The sequence below is a fragment of the Staurois parvus genome, unplaced genomic scaffold (genome assembly GCF_062004578.1).
Source record: "Staurois parvus isolate SC_StPar_1 unplaced genomic scaffold, SC_StPar_1.0 ptg000758l, whole genome shotgun sequence".
NCBI classification, from domain to species: domain Eukaryota; kingdom Metazoa; phylum Chordata; class Amphibia; order Anura; family Ranidae; genus Staurois; species Staurois parvus.
The window spans coordinates 185,285-206,312 of NW_028318554.1; the positions used below are offsets into that span (position 1 = coordinate 185,285).

At 42.8% G+C, this 21,028-nt stretch overlaps 1 protein-coding gene across 1 annotated transcript in view; it reads left to right on the top strand.

Moving 5' to 3' along the window:
• Nucleotides 1–12,252: 12,252 nt before the first annotated feature.
• Nucleotides 12,253–21,028, top strand: part of CLCN1 (chloride voltage-gated channel 1) — a 244,992-nt gene continuing 236,216 nt past the window's right edge. The window contains exon 1 of the mRNA XM_089654357.1: nt 12,253–12,364. Coding sequence (XP_089510483.1) covers nt 12,314–12,364 — 51 coding nt within the window. The 5' untranslated portion in view covers nt 12,253–12,313. The remainder of the gene's footprint in view (nt 12,365–21,028) is intronic.

A 21,028-nucleotide genomic window follows, 5' to 3' on the forward strand; every position in this document is an offset into this window, starting at 1 on the left:
AAATCCTTGAACTTGATTTTTTGCAAATCTGCTGTATTGTATATGTGACAAATACACGACAGTCTCTTTTACCCCAGGACGGCAGTATTTTCCAATACAGGTGACAGTTGGTGACAGCGAAGGCAGAGAAGAGGACCTGTCAGAGTTTTGCTCAGATCTGGCCTCAGATGTTCCCGGTACAGACACGCTAACACCTGTTGGATGGCGGCTCTGCAGGGGGGGGCAATGTTAAATATAAAAAGCGCAGGCATATCCTTCCCCTCACTTTCATGTTTGTGACAACAACAGACTGCAGAGCGCAGGAAGAAAATCCCGGCTGTGTATGACACCAGAAGATCTGCCAGGAGCGGGAGCGAGCCTGGCGGAACGCCTTGAATGTTCAGATGCGGCCTCAGGAAACCAGAATAGAGTTGTCTGCATAATGTACATTTAAAACTGAACTCCTGAATTATATAAAAGATACAAATGAATGCGCTCGCCGCTCTGTATTTATTAATGTAACAATTAATGTATTTTTTATTACAAGCACTATAAGTAGCTGCATTAGACTTGGAAGCAGTCTCTGTACAGCAGAGCGCAGACTGGGGGAGGGAGAAGCAGCACAAGGCCCCCAAATGAACACACTGATAGTAAAGGAAAGCAGAGATGAACTCATCAGTCTACTGCTGCTCATTTCACTATCCAATCACAGGTTGGAAAAGGGACAGGACCTGTAATTGTGTTACCGAACTACAGTAGATAAAAATCAGGTTTCCTGCCCTGTATGACTTTGCTACACTGAGTGGCAGAGCTGTTTAAATCTCAGGACTGGATAGCCAGGAATACACTGTTTATGTGCTATCAAGAAGCATTCTGATAGGAGTAGTCTACTGAACAGCAGACCTCAAACTGGGAAAAGAAGCAGCACAAGGGGCCAATGTGTTGTGTTACAGTGCAAAGAGCTTGCTGACACAAGGAGAGAGCAGAGTGACTGAGAGAAGAACTTGGCAGTCTGCTGCTTCTCCTTTCTCTGTCCAATCACAGGCCGGGGGAGGGACAAGACTTGTAAGTGTTACTGAACCGCTGCAGATAAAAATCAGGTCTCCTACCCTGACAGACTTGCTGTGCTGTGTGGCAGAGCTGTGTAAATCTTAGGACTTGGTAGACAGGTATACAAACACTGGTAGGTAAAAAACGTGCCTATAACTTGGTTAAGAAACTATGAATTTCATCTGTGTATTTAGTCGCTTGCCTGGAGCTCAGCTTTTAGTAGTGAAGCAAGGATGAACATGACAGCTGATAAACTTGCACCTTTAGCCCTGGTTCACACCGATGCGACTTCTCATGTGATTTTACAGTTTCAAATCGCATAACAAGTCGCACTTTATTGTCCGCAATGGAACCGGTCAAATTGGTGCGACTCCTACTCAGTTCGGGAGTTGCACCAATTTTGAAAGTAATTTTTGCGATTTCAGGTGCGAATTGCATAGATATCTGTGCATGAACTCACACAGATGTCTTCCTAGTCACACCTGAAGTCGCACTGACATGCAACTTTGAAACTGTACGACTTCAAGTGAAAACGCACAATTTAAAAGTCGAATCTGGGGTGAATCAGGGCTTAAAGATGAACTTCGGGATTAACAAATAAAAAAAATACCCTCCCCCTACTTCCTGCACTGCAAGGGTTATACGCTCATTAGGTCTAGAAGAGTAAGCTGTAATCAGGTCCGGACCGGGACAAAAAATAGGCCTGGGCATTTTGGACTGAGCAGTCTCAAGCCTGGGGATCCTTTCCTCAGTGTCCGGTAGTGGCATGCCAGGGCCTGGCCGTGAGAGGAAGAATGGAAAGGAAGGAAAGAAAGAGAAGACAGAGAGAAATAGAGAAAGAAGGAAGGGAGGAAATTAAGAGAGAAAGAGAAGACAGTAAAAGAGAAGGAAAGAGAGAAAGAAGGGAAGGAGGAAATGAAGAGAGAAAGAAGGAAAGAGAGAGAAAGAAGGGAAGGAGGAAATGAAGAGAGAAAGAAGGGAAGGAGGAAATGAAGAGAGAGAAAGAAGGGAAGGAGGAAATACAGAGAGAAAGAAAGAGATAGAGAAAGAAGGAGACAGAAAGAAAAGAGAGAGAAAGGAAAGAAGGAGGAAATGAAGAGCGAACGAAAGAAAACACAGAAAGAGAAATAAAGAAAAAAGGAGAGTGAAAGAAGGAAAAAGAGAAAGAAGAGAGAAAGAAAGAGAGAAAAAGAAGGAAAGAGAGAGAGAAAATGAGGAAAGAAAGAGAGAACGAGAAGCCAGAAAGAGAGAGAAATAGAGAAAGAAGGGAGGGAGAGAGAAAAGGAGAGGGAAAGAAGCAAAGAAAGAGGAGAGAAAGAAAGAAAGGAGAGAAGGAGAGGGAAAGAAAGAAAGGAGGGGGGTGGGAAGAAAGAGAGAAAAAGGAGACCGAGAGAAGGAAAGAAAGAGGAGACAGAGCGAGAAAGAAAGAGAAATATGAAAGAAAACATAAGACTGCTGGGGAGTGTGGATGGGGCAGGCACAGGAGGAGAGGGCAAGAGGAGGGGCAGAACCAGCTTTTCTCTCTCATCTCCTGACTGTGGTTGGGGGGGACTGTCAGCAATAGGGACAGTCTATCCTGACAGATTCCCTGCAGTAGCCACAGGGAGCGGGGAACACGGCTGTAGGGCTGCGGGAGATGAGGGGGGGCCGGCAGCAGGGGGAGTATATAGGAGCCCAATGCAGCAGGAGATAGCTAGGAGGGGCAGGAAGGCGGCCCATAGAGGGACCGGTCCGTACATTTCTCACCTGCCGACACTGAATACCTACAGGAGGGAGGGGAGGAGAAGTCGGCATTCAGTGCGGCAGGTGAGAAATGCACGGACCGGCCCCTCTGTGGGCCGCCCCTCCTATCCAGGTGGCCCCGGCCCGCCAATCAAATTTTGTAGCGTTTTTTAGCTTTTTTTTTTTTTGTAAAAAAAAAAAAGTCCAAAAATGCCAGTTTGCGGCGTTTTGCCGTGATTTTCAGCGTTAGAGCGTTTTTACAGCTTCTCTAGAAACCCACTAGTCCTGCTTTTTTTTTCCAACCAAAAAACGTTGATTCCAGTCTATGTGTGTATGGACACATAGGATAACATGCTTGGAGGTTTACTGGCTGTAGAAAAAAACCATCAAAAGCCAAAAACAGCCGCTGTAAAAACGTCCCGTGGGCGTGAGGACTAAAAGTAAGTATACAAACAGTTAAACTGAAAAATCTTCAGAACATGAAGCAGTTGTACCGTATACCTCAATAGTGATGTCACAGGGAGACACGACGTCATCTTTCTTCCTCTTTTCTCCAGCACATCGCTGAGTTAGGCTGGGGTAGTAATTCACTCTGTCTCTGCGTGTGAAGTGCGTCTGATTTATTGCCGTCATTGGTACCCTATAGATCCTGTAAATCACAGCTCTCACCCAGCATGCAGCCCGGTAAACACTTAAAAATTAATTGGAGTTTGAATTGTAGAACTCAGATTATCAGCACCTTCTTCTTAACTCATTCATCTCCAGAGAAGCAATGATTGCATCAGCCAGGTACACGTCACCATTTGTGCTTAAAGGATCACTCCACCCAAATGTTATTTTAGTTTTTGGTTGAAGCTAAAAAAAAATGTAAATACTACCGCTAAAATCTAGCATAATAAATGAAAAAGTAATTTTTATAATTTTTCTATCTGCATCTCTTTCCTTACATGTCATACATCTTTCCTTGTCCTGTCATGAAGGCACTTCCTGTTATAAGGTGACAACATCAAAGTGGTTGTTTCATTGCAAATTGTACAGGAATGGTCTACTGTTGTCATCATCAGGAAACTCGCCCTGAGAAACGCTTTGCAGCCATCGCTAGAATTCATGTGCACAGGAACTGGCTGCAAAGAATCTGCAGGCGAGCAGCACCCACCAGACACACATCACGTGTCATTGGACCCCCATATTCCAAAGGGCCCTTGTGCAGTTGCACAGTCTGCCCCAATGTCACTGTCCTGCTGTCCCTTCTCTTCTCCTTCACACACAATCCCTTCCTACAACCTATATCAATGATACAGGATATACTCGGGGGATCAGGAAGGAATTTTTTTCCCAGCAGGAGCAAATTGGATCATGCTTTGCTGGGTTTTTTTGCCTTCCTCTGGACCAACTGTGGATATAGGATTATAACTTTTTTTTTTTTTCTATGGTTGAACTGGATGGACTTTTGCCTTTTTTCAGCCAGACTAACTATGTAATTATACAGGTAGCCAGCAACTTGGAAAGCTTAACCCCTTGCCCTCCAGAGGATTTACCCCCCTTCCTGACCAGGTCATTTTTTGTGTTACAGCGCTGCGTTACTTTAACTGACAATTGCACGGTCATGCAACACCGCCCAAATGAATTTTACGTCTTTTTTTTTCCCTCAAATAGAGCTTTATTTTGGTGATATTTGATTGACTCTGCGTTTTAAATTTTTTGCACTATAAAAAAAAAAAAGACCTACAATTTTGAGAAAAAAACAATATTTTTGATTTTTGCTATTAAACATGTCCAGTAAAAAAATTTAAAAAATCGAATTTCATCATAAATTTATGCCAAAATGTATTCTGCTCCATGTCTTTGCTAAAAACAAATCCCAATACGTGTAAATGAAATGGTTTACGTGAAAGTTATAGCGTTTACAAATGGCGGTATACTGGGATTTTTTTTTTACTAGTAATGGCAGCGATCAGTGACTTATAGCGGGACTGCAGTGGGCATTCTGACACTGGAGGGAACTTACTTGGTGTCACTGACATCCCCAGTGACACCCATATAGTGATCAGTGCTAATAAAAAGCACTGACACTGTACTAATGGCACTGGGCAGGAAGGAGTTAACGTGGGGTGATCAAAGGGTTAACTGTGTGCTGTTTCACTATGTTGGCTGTGTGTGTGCTTTACACTGTAAGCACACTGCTTTGTATGGCTGTGCTATGCAGAGCCATAGAAAAGCAGTGTGCAGGAGCTGACAGAGAAGAGATCAGTGTTTTTTATACACAGATCTCTCCCCCGTCGGCGATACTTGGTGGTTGACAGCCGAGGCCGCAAATGGGGGCATGGGTAGGGCGCACGTGCACCCTCTACCCGGAACTGCAAAATTACGTATGTATATGTGATTTTGCGCACCCGTGCCACCCTGTAGCAGTATTTCTGCTATAGGGTAGTGCAGAACCAGTTAATGTAAATCTTTATTGGTTACATGAATTCAGGATACGCAAACCGACGTGTTTTGGCTTTACAAAGCCTTCCTCATAGAATGCTATGAGGAAGGCTTTGTGAAGCCGAAACACGTCAGTTTGTGTATCCATGTAACCAATAAAGATTTACATTAAGAAGCTTTCCGAGTTGCCGGCTACCTGTATTGTGGATATATACTGTGAGGAATGAATGCCCTAGCCAGTGCACTGGTCTCCAGCCTACATATGGTGAACAGAGCAGTTGAGCTTGGGTAAGATCTGTTTCCACTTTCCTACAACTGTCCCGTGATTGCAATATCATTTCTATTTCATACCATCCAAGGGGAACAACGTTATTAATGGACTCCGAATTCCTGTAACATCGGTTAATATTTGATTCCGTCTCTCCCCCCTGGAGTTTGTTATGTTGGGAATGTGTGATGATGTCAGGTGTCACCTCTAAACACTCTGGTGTGACACCATCGCTTCATTTTCCCACAGCTGAACCCCCTATAAAACATTAACCTGCCATAGCCTGGCCATTGTGTGATCCAGACATTTTCTGTAAGATCTGGAATTTCAGCTGTGACCCCACCATGGGAAAATGTAAAGTGTATCTAAATTGATTTTAGAACTGTAGGTGGCAAGGGCTTGGTACAAACACTGCAATATATTCCACTTGTAGGACCATGTTGCTGTGTGCGACCACCGCTGAACTCGGTGAGCAGAGTCAGCAATTAAGGGGTGGTAGAAAAAAGATTGAGGCAGCAATCTGCAGATTGCCCAGTAACTTCCACATTAGCGAAACACAGCGATCACTGCTGCCATCAGGGGGATTGTTCTCTGCACTGTGCTTTCATCTGCCATTTTGGGTGAGCCTGTGTCTGGACACAGAGCTCTACTGAGATTTGGACAGCCATATTGGACCCAGAACGGCTATATATAGCCCCTGCTGAGCCAATCCGGCATGCCCTGCAGTGTGGGGAGTACCTAGATAGGGAGAGGTACATGCTGATTAGGAAGAAATAGGCTTAGTGCAAGGAAAGATTCCAGAGCAACGAGGACAGAATAGGGACAGTCCAGAGTTCTCAGGGCTGTCACATTCATCTCTTCTGGGATCCAGGGTCAGTAACTGAAGTGCAGCTGCCAGGATTTATCCAGTGGCCAATCAGGAGACAACAAACAAGACATACCTGTAAAACAAACTTTCCAATAAACATTAGGGATATTTAGTTCACACACATCGCAATAACTCATTGCAATCAGGAGACGGCTCTACTCATTTGATTTTTTGCTTAAATGGCCAGGTGAAACGGTGTTAGAACATGTCAAAATTCTGAGCCCCTTGTTCCCCTGTCACCCCCATACCAAGCACCCTCTCTCATACCCTTCTCGTGTTTCTTTGGCTCCTTTTCCCCTTGTCTGCTACTGTGCACAGTGAGCCCTGCATCTCTAACCTCCAAGTTCACACCTCTGTGCCACACGTTTTTAAGTGCGCCCTATGCAAATCAGACCTCCAAGGGCATCCCTGGGCAACCTATGTATCCAAGTGTGCGCCTATATGTTCCATGTCTCATAACGTGCCCGTGTGCTCCATGTCTGTAAGTGTGCTTCTGTGTGCTCCATGTCTGTAAGTGTGCTTCTGTGTGCTCCACATCTGGAAGTGTGCCTCTTTGAGCTCCATGTTTCTAAGTGTGCTCCTGTGCAACTCAGATCTCCAAGGGTACACCTGGGTGTTCTATGTATCCAAATGTACCCCTGTGTGCTCCGTGTCTCTAGGTGTGCCCCTGTGTGCTCTATGTATTTAAGTGTGCCCCTGTGTGCTCCACATCTGGAAGTGTGCCTCTTTGAGCTCCATGTTTCTAACTGTGCTCCTGTGCAACTCAGATCTCCAAGGGTACTCCTGGGCATTCTATTTATCCAAATGTGCCCCTGTGTGCTTCATGTCTCTAAGTGTGCCCCTGTGTACTCTGTGTCGCTAAGCGTGCCCCTGTGTGCTCTGTGTCTCTAAACGTGCCCCTGTGTGCTCCGTGTGTCTAAGCATGCCCCTGTGTGCTCCGTGTCTCTAAGCGTGCCCCTGTGTGCTTTATGTCTCTAAGCGTGTTCCTGTGTGCTCTGTGTCTCTAAGCGTGCCCCTGTGTGCTCCGTGTCTCTAAGCATGCCCCTGTGTGCTCCGTGTCTCTAAGCGTGCCCGTGTGCTCGATGTCTCTAAGCGTGTTCCTGTGTGCTCTGTGTCTCTAAGCGTGCCCCTGTGTGCTCCGTGTCTCTAAGCATGCCCGTGTGCTCTATGTCTCTAAGCGTGTTCCTGTGTGCTCTGTGTCTCTAAGCATGCCCCTGTGTGCTCCATATCTGTTAACATGCCCCTGTGTGCTTTGTGTCTGTAAGTGTGCATGTACTGTATGTTCTCTGTGTCGGTTATTGTGCCTCTTTTTGCTCTGTGTCTCTAAGTGTGCCCCTGTGTGCTCCGTGTCTCTAAGCGTGCCCCTGTGTGCTCCGTGTCTCTAAGCGTGCCCCTGTGTGCTCTGTGTCTCTAAGCGTGCCCCTGTGTGCTCTGTGTCTCTAAGCGTGCCCCTGTGTGCTCTTTTGTCTCTAAGCGTGCCCCTGTGTGCTCTGTGTCTCTAAGCGTGCCCCTGTGTGCTCTGTGTCTCTAAGCGTGCCCCTGTGTGCTCTTTTGTCTCTAAGCGTGCCCCTGTGTGCTCCGTGTCTCTAAGCGTGCCCCTGTGTGCTCTGTGTCTCTAAGCGTGCCCCTGTGTGCTCTGTGTCTCTAAGCGTGCCCCTGTGTGCTCTTTTGTCTCTAAGCGTGCCCCTGTGTGCTCTGTGTCTCTAAGCATGCCCCTGTGTGGTCCATATCTGTTAACCTGCCCCTGTGTGCTCTGTGTCTCTAAGCGTGCCCCTGTGTGCTCTTTTGTCTCTAAGCGTGCCCCTGTGTGCTCTTTTGTCTCTAAGCGTGCCCCTGTGTGCTCTTTTGTCTCTAAGCGTGCCCCTGTGTGCTCTTTTGTCTCTAAGCGTGCCCCTGTGTGCTCTTTTGTCTCTAAGCATGCCCCTGTGTGGTCCATATCTGTTAACCTGCCCCTGTGTGCTCTGTGTCTCTAAGTGTGCCCTTGTGTGCTCTGTGTCTCTAAGTGTGCCCTTGTGTGCTCTGTGGGACATGAAGCGTACAATAGGGTTACCATGCTTCACAATTAATAGTGGAATGATATGCCTAAATCCATATGATAATAACTAAATGATAATACATAAATAAGTGAATAGCAACAAATTAATAGTCTCTAGTGAGTAAATACATATAAAAGATAAAAAAGTTCATCAAAAAAGTCCTCTGGTGAATAAATATATAAAGTGCAATAAATTGCTGAAAACTCAATACATATGACAGTTCATCAAAGAAAGTTAATCATCACATGAAAAACATTTATAAAATCTGTCTATGAAATCAATCTTCTGCCACGGTGTCTTTATAAAAACGGGGATATGAGCTATATAAATTCCTTTAGTACCCAGCACCCGGTGTCCTCCACCTTTCAGGGAAACTGGGCACTCATCCCAAAAAAACGCTGCAAAGTAATAAAAATGATTATGGCAACATAAACAATCCAATATCAATCCAATGAAATTGTGTCTGATCTGCATTCAAATGGTCTGACATGGATCTTAACATTAGGCAGGAATAGTCTCCGGGATCAAATCAAATACTTGCCAGTGCTCACCATGGAAGAGAGAGAGAGGAGCCATATTGCGTAAAATCATGAATATTTATTAGGGAAACAGAAGAAATAAATGTACAATGTTTAGTGCCATGCACGACACTAGGGATTGCTGCGTTTGTTACTTATTAGAGCATCGCCGGCTCCAATTGTGACCTGTAAACGGGACAGGCTTCTGCGGGATGACGTCACTCAGTGGCAGTTGAGCCGCACTCATTTCTTCTATTAAGTCTGCAGTTTCTAACAGTCTTCTCAAGGATTATATATATATAATGAACATTATATGCAGCCCTTAGGTGATGTCAGGGGCTGCATTTGAGCCCTGTCTATAGCTCATAAGCAGGAGCGGACTGACCATTTGGAAACTCGGGCACTGCCTGAGGACCTGGGGTCAGTAGGGGGCCCCATGAGATGCCCCTGGTACCTTTTTCATAGGCTTTTTTGAGTTTGGGCAAGGACACGGGCCCCATGATCCCCTATTGCCCGGGGGCCCCATGAGTTGTCAGTCCGCCCCTGCTCATAAGTTGACAACCACTGGTCTAAGAGGGTATTTTCCTCATTTAAGAGAGATTTCCTCTTTTTGTTGTCTGGAGCAGGGGTCTCCAAACTATGACTTGTGGGCCAAATCTGCTGCACTGCAAGATTATGGGGGAGATTTACTAAAACCGGTGCACTCAGAATCTGGTGTAGCTGTACATGGGAGCCAATCAGCTTCTGACTTCAGCTTGTTCAATTAAGCTTGGACAATAAAACCTGGAAGCTGATTGGTTACTCTGCAGATCTGGACCAGATTTTGCACCATTAAGTTAATATCCCCTTTTTGCTGACCCATTGATGTAAAATGGACTCTAATGGTGACTCTGATGTAAGGAGGGACTCTAATGGGCTCAAGTTTATTTGGAATGTATTTGCTTTCTTTTAACCCTTGCCCTTGCCCTCCAGAGGATTTACCCCCCTTCCTGACCAGGCCATTTCTTGCGTTACGGCGCGGCGACCCTGCGGGCACGTGCGAGGCGAGATCTGGGAAGGGCATCATATGACGCCAACCCGGATTGATGAGAGTTCCGCTCGGCCGTCATTTTGCTATTGCCCAAGAACAGGTTAATGGAGCCGAGCATTGTCAGAGGTTCTAATCCTTCCCCTCTCTGCTGAAAATGTGTTTGTTCCTGTCTGTGTCCCTGTTGGAGAGATTTTCCATCACTTCCTGTACAGACAGAAAATAAAGAATGTCTGGAATGGGGATATACCTGGCAATAAAACCTGACAGAGGTTCCTACCCTTTCTAGCTCTATACCAAGTGTTCACTGCTCTGCATCCAATAATACATCATTAACCCCTTGCCCTCCAGAGGATTTACCCCCCCCCCCCCTCCTGACCAGGCCATTTTTTGCAATACGGCGCTCTTTTATTTTAACTGACAATTGCGCGGTCATGCAACGCTGCACCCAAATCAAATTTACATCCTTTTTTCCTACAAATAGATCACCTCTGTTTTTTTATTTTCTGTGTTTAAACAAAAAAAAATTACAATTGAGAAAAAAAACTATATTTCTGACTTTTTGCTATTAAACATGTCCAATAAAAAAAACTAATTTCTTCATAAATTTAGGCCAAAATGTATTCGGCTCCATATCTTTGGTAAAAAAAATATCCCAATACATGTAAATTAATTGGTTTACGTGAAAGTTATAGCTTCTACAAATGGCGTATAGATACTGCAATTTTTTTTTGTTTTACTAGTAATGGCAGCGATCTGAGACTTATAGCGGGACTGCAGCGGACATTCTGACACTGGGGAGGGGGGGAACTTATTTGGTGTCACTGACATTCCCAGTGACACCAATACAGTGATCAGTACACTGACACTGTACAAATGACATAAAAATAATAATAAAAAGCACTGACACTGTACTAATGGCACTGGGGAGGAAGGGGTTAACATGAGGGGCAATCAAAGGGTTAACTGTGTGTTGTTTTAGTACGTGTGCTGTGTGTGTGTCTCACTGTCAGCACACTGCTATGCAGAGCCATACAAAGCAGTGTGCTGGAGCTGACAGGGGAGAGATCTGTATTGTTTACATACAGGTCTCTCCCTTGTCGGAGATGCTCGCCGATCACCAGGTGCCGGCCGGGACCCGGTGATTGATAGCCGAGGCCGCGAACGCCGGCACGGCCAGAACTACAAAATCACATATATACAGGGGCGCACTGACCATTTGGAAACGTGGGCACTGCCCGAGTGCCCGGGGTCAGTAGGGGCCCCATGAGATGCCCCTGGTACCTTTTTCATAGGCTTTTTTTCCATGTATTCAAATGGACCCGGTACACCAGCGCAGTCAGTTCCAGGTTTCACGTGAAGGAAACAATGGTAGAACGCGCCGCATTATGCTCATGATGGGATCCATAGTGAATACAACCAGAAAAGACAGGTCATCTCAACACATACTGCTCTCTCTATTCCTCTCAAAATGTCTGAAATAGGTAATTTTTTTAAATTTTTCAGTGCATTCTGGGCATTTGGGAAGGTCTCCTGGGGTTATCTTTTAAAAACACTTCTAAATGCAAACGTGCATAAATGCGGTATGCAAACGCAGCTAAACTGACGTTTTTTAACCTACGTATTCCAGCAGTCAGTTTCCATGGTTCATATGAGTTTTTTCCAAACTCATACATACATAGAGCCCTAACCAGGGGTGGACTGACAACTCATGGGGCCCCCGGGCAATAGGGGATCATGGGGCCTCTGTGTCCTTGCCCAGACTCAAAAAAGCCTATGAAAAAGGTACCAGGGGCATCTCATGGGGCCCCCTACTGACCCCGGGCCCTCGGGCAGTGCCGAGTTTCCAAATGGTCAGTCCGCCCCCTGCTTAGGTGTGAACCTGGGGTAAGGTTTGATTCACACCTATGCGGGTTGCGTTTTAGCTGTTTCTGCATTGCATTTTGTGTTGCATTTTGCACCTGCGTTTTTGATGCGTTTTGCTTTGCATGTATGTTGAGCTTTTTTTCCTTTTTTTTTTTTTTTACTAAGGGGTCTATTCATCAGTATTTTCACCCAAGATTCACCCGACTGCTTCTACCTGGAATTCTGGAAGACGCGGCCTGTTTTGGGAAAAGCTTAGTTCTGTCTCGCGGCATTGCAGCAAGAGGGAGATGGACTGGGACACATGGATATTCCTGGGGATGCATGTGACAAGACGGATGTCTCCAATGACAGGTGATGTCTTCAGCAGCAGGTCACGTCTCGTGTGACAACCGGATGTTTCCCTGTCCTAGCAGCCTTATCCCCCCTGTCTCCAGCTGACAGGCTCCTAACCAGATATCTGTACGCAGGGTCCAGGCAGAGGGGGGGGGTGGGCTGATCTAAACAGAGCAGAGACAGCGCTGGTCCCCATCTACCTTCTGCCTGGATCTGGTTATGTCTGCTGTAGATCTACCCAGAAGGACTCTAACTTACCAACATACTCTGGTAGGTGTCCGGGGGGCTGTGTGCTGGCGGGAATTGTGGAAACTGCTTGTGCTGTTCATACATACTACAGGCGGTGCCTGGACAAGGCTCTCCGGCATCCAAGGCAAGGATACCAATTGCAACCGTCTTTTTTAATTTTGTGCTGCAAAAACTACCTATATGATAAAAACAAAAAAAAACAAAAAAAAAATTGAGAAGTTACAGAAAGGGAATGAAGGAGTTAATAAAAAAAAAAAGAAAAAAGGGTTAACTAAAATTTTAACTACAAATTTTAGGAAATTAATTAAAAAAGAAGAAAAAAAAAGCTAAGGAAAAGGAATGAAGGAGTTAATAAAAAATAATAACAAATAATAATGGTTGTCTAAAATCTTAATTATACATTTTAGGAACAATAAAAGCAATTAGGATTAACTCCAAATTTATGCCCGATATTTGTCCCTTTTTGTAAAGGCTGTAGAATAATGTTTCTGGTACAAAGCTTTTGTTGTTTTTATTCATTGGCAACATAAAACATGAGCAAAGACAAATGTAAAAAGTTTATGAACGTCAAAGAAAAAAAAAAAAAAAAGCTAAGAAAAAGGAATGAAGGAGTTAAAAAAATAACAAATAATAAGGGTTGTCTAAAATCTTAATTACAAATTTTAGGAACAATAAAAACAATTAGGATTAACGCCAAATTTATGCCAAATTTAAGCATAAACAAATGCAAAAAGTTTACATACGTTGAAGAAAAAAAAAGCTAAGGAAAAGGAATGAAGGAGTTAATAAATAATAATAACAAATAATAAGGGTTATCTAAAATCTTAATTACAAATTGTAGGGTTAATAGAAATAATTTGATTTTACTACGTAGAAAAGGAAGGGAAAGAAGGAGTTAATAAAAAACAACAAGGGTTCATTAAAATATTAACTACACATTTTTGGGTTAATAAAAGTAAAAAGGATTTACTACAAATTTTATTCTGAGATTTGTCCCTTTTTATAAAGGCAGATGAATCATATTTCTGGTACAAAGTTTTTTTTTGTAATTATTTATTTATTGGCAATATAAACATGAGCAAACACAAATGTAAAAAGTTTCTGTGCGTTGAAGAAGAAAAAAAAAGCTAAGGAAAAGGAATGAAGGAGTTAATTATTATACAGAATTGTTATACAGGATTTATATAGCGCCAACAGTTTGCTCAGCGCTTTACAATATAAAGGGAGACAATACAGCAACAATACAGTTCAATACAAAAGGGTTAGGAGGGCCCTGATCCTTGGAGCTTACAATCTAAGAGATATTAAAAAATAATAACATATAATAAGGATTGTCTAAAATCTTAATTACAAATTTTAGGAACAATAAAAGCAATTAGGATTAACGCCAAATTGATGCTGTTTGTCCCTTTTGTAAAGGCAGTAGAATAATGTTTCCGGTACAAATTTTTGTTGTTTTTATTTATTGGCACCATAAACATGAGCAAACACAAATGTAAAAAGTTTACGTACGTCGAAGAGAGAAAAAAAAGCTAAGGAAAAGGAATGAAGGAGTTAATAAAAAATAATAAGGTTACCTAAAAATCGTAATTACAAATTGTAAGGTTAATAAAACAATTTGATTTTACTACAAAAAAAAGGAAGGGAAAGAAGGAGTTAATAAAAAACAATAAGGGTTCATTAAAATTTTAACTACACATTTTTGGGTTAATAAAAGTAATTAGGATTTACTAAAAATTTTATTCTCAGATTTGTCCCTTTTATAAAGGCAGATGAATCATATTTCTGGTACAAAGTTTTTTTTTTAATTATTTATTTATTGCCTATAAAAACATGAGCAAACACAGACTTAAAAGGTTTACGTGCAAAATACTTAAAAGAAAAAAAAAATCTAATAGAAGGGAATTAAGGAGTTAATGAAAAAAATGATAGGGGTTAAGGGCAGCACAATGGCTAAGTGGTTAGCACTTCCACCTGGCAGTACTAGAGTCGTTGGTTCGAATCCCAACCACGGCACCACCTGCCTGGAGTTTGCATGTTCTCCCTGTGCCTGCGTGGGCTTCCTCTGGGTAATCCGGTTTCCTCCCACACTCCAAAGACATGCTGGTAGGTGAATTGGCTCCGGTCTAAATTGTCCCTAGTATGTGTATGTATGAATGTGAGTTAGGGACCTTAGATTGTACGCCCCTTGAGGGTTAGGGACTGATGTGAATGTACAATATATATGTAAAGCGCTGCGTAAATTGACTGCGCTATATAAGTACCTGAAATAATAACTAAAATCTTAATTACAAATGTTAGCAATAATAAAAGTAATTAGGATTAACTGCAAAAAAGGAAAGGAATGAAGTAGTTAATAAAAAATAATAACAGTTCATTAAAATTTTAACTACAAATTTTAAGATTAATAAAAGTAATTAGGATTTGCTACAAATTTTGTCCCAAGATTTGTCCCTTTTATAAATCATGTTTCTGGTAAAAAAAAATTTTGTTTTTATCTTTTAATTATTTATTGGCGATATAAACATGAGCAAACACAAATTTAAAAAGTTTATGTACCGAGTGCTTAAAAGATTAAAAAAAAAAGCTAAAGGAAGGGAATGAAGGAGCAAATAAAAAATAATAACTGCAAATTTTGGCTGAGATTTGTTCCTTCTATCAAAACAGAATGATGTTCTTGGCGCAAAGCATTTTGTTTAATGGTGCTACAGACATAAATGAAGGAGTATGTAAAAAGTTTACCTACAAACAGAAAAAAAGAAAATTTAAGAAAAGCTATAGACAGAAACAATTGAGTACTGTCCGTGATACTTTTTTTATTTGCACTAACATACAATTTTGAGGACAAGCTTTCGGAGAGTGTCTCCTTCTTCAAGGTCCAAACAGTACTGTTACAAAGTTTTAGCAGAATGTTAGAAGAGATGTGGAGGATGAGAAAAAAAAAAAGAAGAAAGAAACACAAGCCTAAGGTTAGCCCAGAGATAAGACACCGCAAAGCAAAAGCAAAGACTGGGGGGGGTGGGAAGAACAACACTCGCAGAGGGAGTCCTACACATGTTGGATAATGATTGAGGAATCCCATGTCCAAATTAAGGCCGCTATCTCTTGTGTCCAATAGAATTATCATTCTTAGTTCAAATGTTTTTCTTTCCTGAATGGATTTGAAATTTCCTTTAAGAACTAAAACATTGAGGTCTTCCATAGTGTGGTCTGGTTGTGTGAAATGGTGTCCTACAGGTGTGCAGAGGTCATCTTCTTTATGTTCCTTGATAGTATGTCTGTGCAAATTCATCCTTGTTTGCAACTTCTGTCCTGTTTCTCCAACATAAGATCCTTTGCTACACTTTCTGCACTGGATAAGGTACACAACATTACTGGAGGTAGGCCAGTAGATACCACCGAATATGTTCTGACCCAAGAGACAGAGATAAACATCTCGGGACACTAGCAGACTCCTTCCATAAGAAAGGTTACAAGGACAAAACTATCAACACCGGCATAAACACAGCCTTGAGAACCCGAAGGGAAAATCTGCTTCAGTGCAAACAGAAAAAAAACAAACAACCGTGTACCTCTAGTAACCACATACGACCCAGCACTAGAAGGGATAAGAAAATAATCAAAGATTTACAACCCATCATAACAGAGGATGGAACTCTGAAAAAAATATATTCCAGCAACCACCAATACTGGCCTTCAGACAACCCCCAATACTGGCCTTCAGACAACCCCCCAACCTCAGAAATAAACTAATCAGTAGGAAACTTCCTTCTGATCAAAATGTCACAAATAATGGAAGCAAACCCTGCAATAGAAAATGCTGCAAACTGTGCAACCAAATCAATCCATCAAAAAATGTCAGACACTCAAAAGAGATCTTCAATATTTCCGGATCATATAGCTGCACCTCCAGTAATGTTGTGTACCTTATCCAGTGCAGAAAATGCAGCAAAGGATCTTATGTTGGCGAAACAGGACAGAAGTTGCAAACAAGGATGAATCTGCACAGACATACCATCAAGGAACATAAAGAAGATGACTTTTGCACACCTGTAGGACACCATTTCACACAACCAGACCACACTATGGAAGACCTCAATGTTTTAGTTCTTAAAGGAAATTTCAAATACATCCAGGAAAGAAAAACTTTTGAACTAAGAATGATAATTCTATTGGACACAAGAGATAACGGCCTGAATTTGGGTATGGGATTCCTCAATCATTATCCAACATGTGTATGACTCCCTCTGCGAGTGTGACACCCCCCCCCCCCCAGTCTTTGCTTTTGCTTTGCTGTGTCTTATCTCTAGGCTAACCTTAGGCTTGTGTTTCTTTCTTTCTTCTTTTTTTTTTTTCTCATCCTCCACATCTCTTCTAACATTCTGCTAAAACTTTGTAACAGTACTGCTTGGACCTTGGAGAAGGGGACACTCCCCGAAAGCTTGTCCGCAAAATTGTATGTTAGTGCAAATAAAAAAAGTATCACGGACAGTACTCAATTGTTTCTGTCGCAAGTGCACTAATACGGCTACAATCACCTCAAGAAAAGCTATAGAAAACTGAAGAAGTTAATAAAAAGTATAGGGGTTAGCTAAATATGTAGTCACAAAAATATGTATTTCAGATGTGTATTTAGCCTTTTGCCTGGAGTTCAGCTTTAACCACTTCAAGTCTGGACACTTTCACCCCCTTCCAGTCTGGACACTTTCCCCCCCTTCCAGTCCGGACACTTTCACCCCCTTCCTGTCCGGACACTTTCACCCCCTTCCTGTCCAGGCCAATTTTCAACTTTCAGCGCTATCACACTTTGAATGACAACTGCGCGGTCATGCAACACTGTACCCATATTAATTTTTTAGCATTTTTTGAGACAGATAAAACTTTATTTTGGTGGTATTTATTCACCACTGGGATTTTAATGTTTTGCTATATAAAAGAAAAAGTAAAAAAATTGAAAAAAAAAGTGTTTTTCTTATAAAATTGTGCAAATAAATAATCTTTCTTCATAAATCTTGGCCAAATTGTATTCAGCTATCTTTTTAGTACAAAAAAAAATAACCCAGATGAGTTTATAACCAAAATTATAATTTTTCAAAAATTGTTTTTACATTTTTTTTTTTTTAATACTGTCACCATAGCAGTACAGTGTCACCATAGTGACACTACTACTCGTAGGGGGGTGATGAAGATTTTTTGTTTTCTTTTTTTTACACTGGTTGCTTTTACACCCATAAAGGCTGTAAAAGCAATCATTTCTCCTTCTCTCTGGCTGCATTTTTGCAGCCATTGAGAAATACCATGAGAGCTGTGATTGGTCACAGCTTGTCACATGGTACAGGGTTGTTGTGAACAGCCCTGTACCATGTGATCTCTGTGATTTCACAAGTAGTTAGCAATGATGTCAGGAAGTGAAATCTTGTTTACTACTGTTCATGTGATCACTGATTGGCCAATCAGTGATCACATGATTGGGACCTCACACAGAGGTCCCATACAGCAATCGGACAAGGACACGGCGGGCACCGGATCGTGGTGCCACACGCTCCCAGGGAGTGCGCACAGGCAGTGGACTCGGGTGACATTTAGAAACATCAACCCGCTTCGGCAGCGGTCCCTTCCTGTCATTTCTCTACATGGGCCGGATGGGAAGTGGTTAAAGTAAGGATGATGCAAATCAGAAATTCTCATGGTCAGTAGCCCAAAGTATAACTAAAGGCAAATTTTTTTTTTTTTTAGTTTTGGATAGAGTGGAGAGGGATTAGACCCCCTTGGAAATCTTCCATTAGGACATTAGTTCTGGTAACCTGGGGGTCCCCAAAGAATTCTCTTTATTTGCAGGGATTTCCTCTCACTTCCTGTTTGGCTGTGGGACCGGAAGTAAAGGTAAATCTCCACAGTGGGACACAGATGGCTATAAAAAAAAATCTGACAAGGGTTATAATGCTTGGATAGAGCTTGGTGGTCCTTACTGTATCCAAAACAAAGAAAAACATTTTTGCCTATAGCTCTGCTTTAAGGCAGTTGTGGAAAGAGACAGCAAAGGCCCCCCAAGTCCAGGCCATGGGACCATCATCCTCTGACCTTGACTAAGCATGCAGGATGGAAGCTCAGGCATTCCAGACTTCACTGACTGGTCAGGTTTAGTATGACACGCCGCCAGCAAATTCAAGTTTTATGTCTTTTTTTATATATTTCTGTACTAACAAGTTAATTTTAAATGGCATGTGACTAATAGAGAGGAGGGCAGGAGCAGAGCAATTTGTGACTTTAGGAAGATGCCATGGTAGAGGGTCCGGGCCTCTGATCCATCTGTGGCCATCCTGTGATTGTGGAGGAACGATAAATCCCAGAATGACAATTTTGGGATGCCAAGAATTTGTAACCTTTTCAAATGTCGAGAAATTCTTTTCTGAACCAACTGTGGGGAACTTGCTGTTGACCAGTAGCTGAGGGCCTATAGCAGTACGTTGTTGAGGAGCTCTCTGCTTCGTGTGGTTGTGTGGCCAATCACTAAGCACAGGGGAGGTAATGACACACGTTTCCTATTCCTGGAAGTATGGGTTTTTCTCTTCGCTCTTAGTGGCCCAATGAGTAAAAAAGGTTTGTGCTGCTGGTGGAGCGCCCAAAGTGGAAAAGCCAAAAGTTCCATTGTGAACTCAAGTTAACCACGGACATCTTTTAGGATCGCCCAGTCCCTGAAAACACCATGAGCTTTTTTATGTTGGGGGACTACAGGATTCAGCATGGTTTGGAAGTCCACTGCAGGAATCTTGCAGCTATCTGGCTGCAGATGAACATAGAAAGACCCAAAGACAATTATGGGCAACTTGCAGCTCTCCAAGAGCAAATGAACTGAGAGCATCAATGTGTTTAAGTTGTCAGCTAAAAACCATTTGGAATCCTCTAACTTTTGGGGAACAAGTCTTAGCATGGCTCCTGAGCTAACTGTGAGTGACATGCAACTCTCCCGATGTGGAAGAACTATGAGTACCAGAATGAGATCAGACCCAAGCCAGTTCCTACTAATCAGAGACCGCTAGGAGCTTCAACAGCCAGTGACTCGAGCTAGTTCTGCAGAGGACCTCCCAAGTCATAAATTGCTGTCAAAGCCAGCTGTGAAGAACGTACAGCTAGCTAGCTTTGCTGGAACCACAAATCCTAGCATGGCCTATGGCCATCTTCCAGCTGTTTCAGGAGCTACAGTTACCAGCATGCAACTTTAAGCACTACATATTCCAGCATCCCAACTGGACCAGACATTGGCCAAATTACCTGAATCTGACTACATAACGGACCCCAGACACCCACGACTGGGTGTCTCTGTCAAGAAGCTGCTTCTCAGGCTCTGGAACACAAGACCAGTGAAGCTGGCTATTGTTACCCCAAGATCCAGACGACACCAGATTGGAAGTAATCCAGAAGGTAGACTAGTTTAGTTGAACACAGATACAAGATATATACACTCAGGGGATAATCCTCCCTCCATGCATAATGACACAGGGTGGGGCAATGTACATTTAGTCACAAGAGACACACAGGTTGTTCAAACTTCACTCCAGCAGACAGTCACATCAGGAGGGAGGGCTGCTGGAGACACCCCCCCCCCACTAGGCTAATACACATAAACACATACATCCCATAATAGTTTGCTCAAAAGCCAGACAAACAATAGAACAATGGGATGCAACCACACAACACCAAACAATCCACAACCCCCACCCCACCTATCTCTTAGACATGTCTACACAATATTAGGACAGATCACCCTGTACCCCTAACAGGCACAGGGTGACTTACATATAAGAGGGATATGGAGAGCTGAGACAGGGGTCTCCCCACCTCTCCAAAGTGAACTGTGTTCCATGGGCCCCCCACCCACAGTGACTCCCGTCACAAACTATCTGTAGCAATCCATTCTTTTTCCTGCATGTTAAATCATAACGTTCCTCTAATAATCCGCAACCTTCAGGGATGGAAAGGTGAGACCTTCTCTAACACTAGGCTACCCATTATGACTTCTTACCGGAACTCCTGGGACTTGTAGTTCCACCACAGCTGATAAAAATGCTTATTTCTAAAACATCAAACTTCTAAGAGGGAAAAAAAAACATTTCTAAAACAAAAATTTATAGGCAAGACTCACCCTTGCCACGTCCCCCCCCATCATTCTTCCACCATTGATCACCATGTGCAAATTATACTGTTGTAATTGTAAGCTAAGTGTCCGAGATGATTTACAAGTGATTGCTCCTGGTGGTCTGGAGGGCTTGAAAACGTTGAAATAGAACTGATATAGACGCACGTCCGTCCCCCACACGTACAGAGCATGGTCCTCTTGGATGACACGCAGTTTAATTGCCCCTCGTTTGAAGAATTCAGCCACTTTTGACATGATATCACGCCGTCCATCACCGTGGACTGTTTAGAATACCTCATTAGAAGCTTGTCAGCATGTTTGAAGACATAGAATCTGGTTAGCCAGGACAAGAGGAGACACTGGAAATGTGTCGTGATGATAACTAATACATTTCACCACAGTGATTAACCCCTTCAATACCGGGCACTTTTACCCCCCCCCCCCCTTCCTGCCCAGGCCAATTTTCAGCTTTCGGCGTTCTCACACTTTGAATGGCAATTGCGTGGTCATGCAACACTGTACCCATATGAATTTTTTTAGCTTTTTTT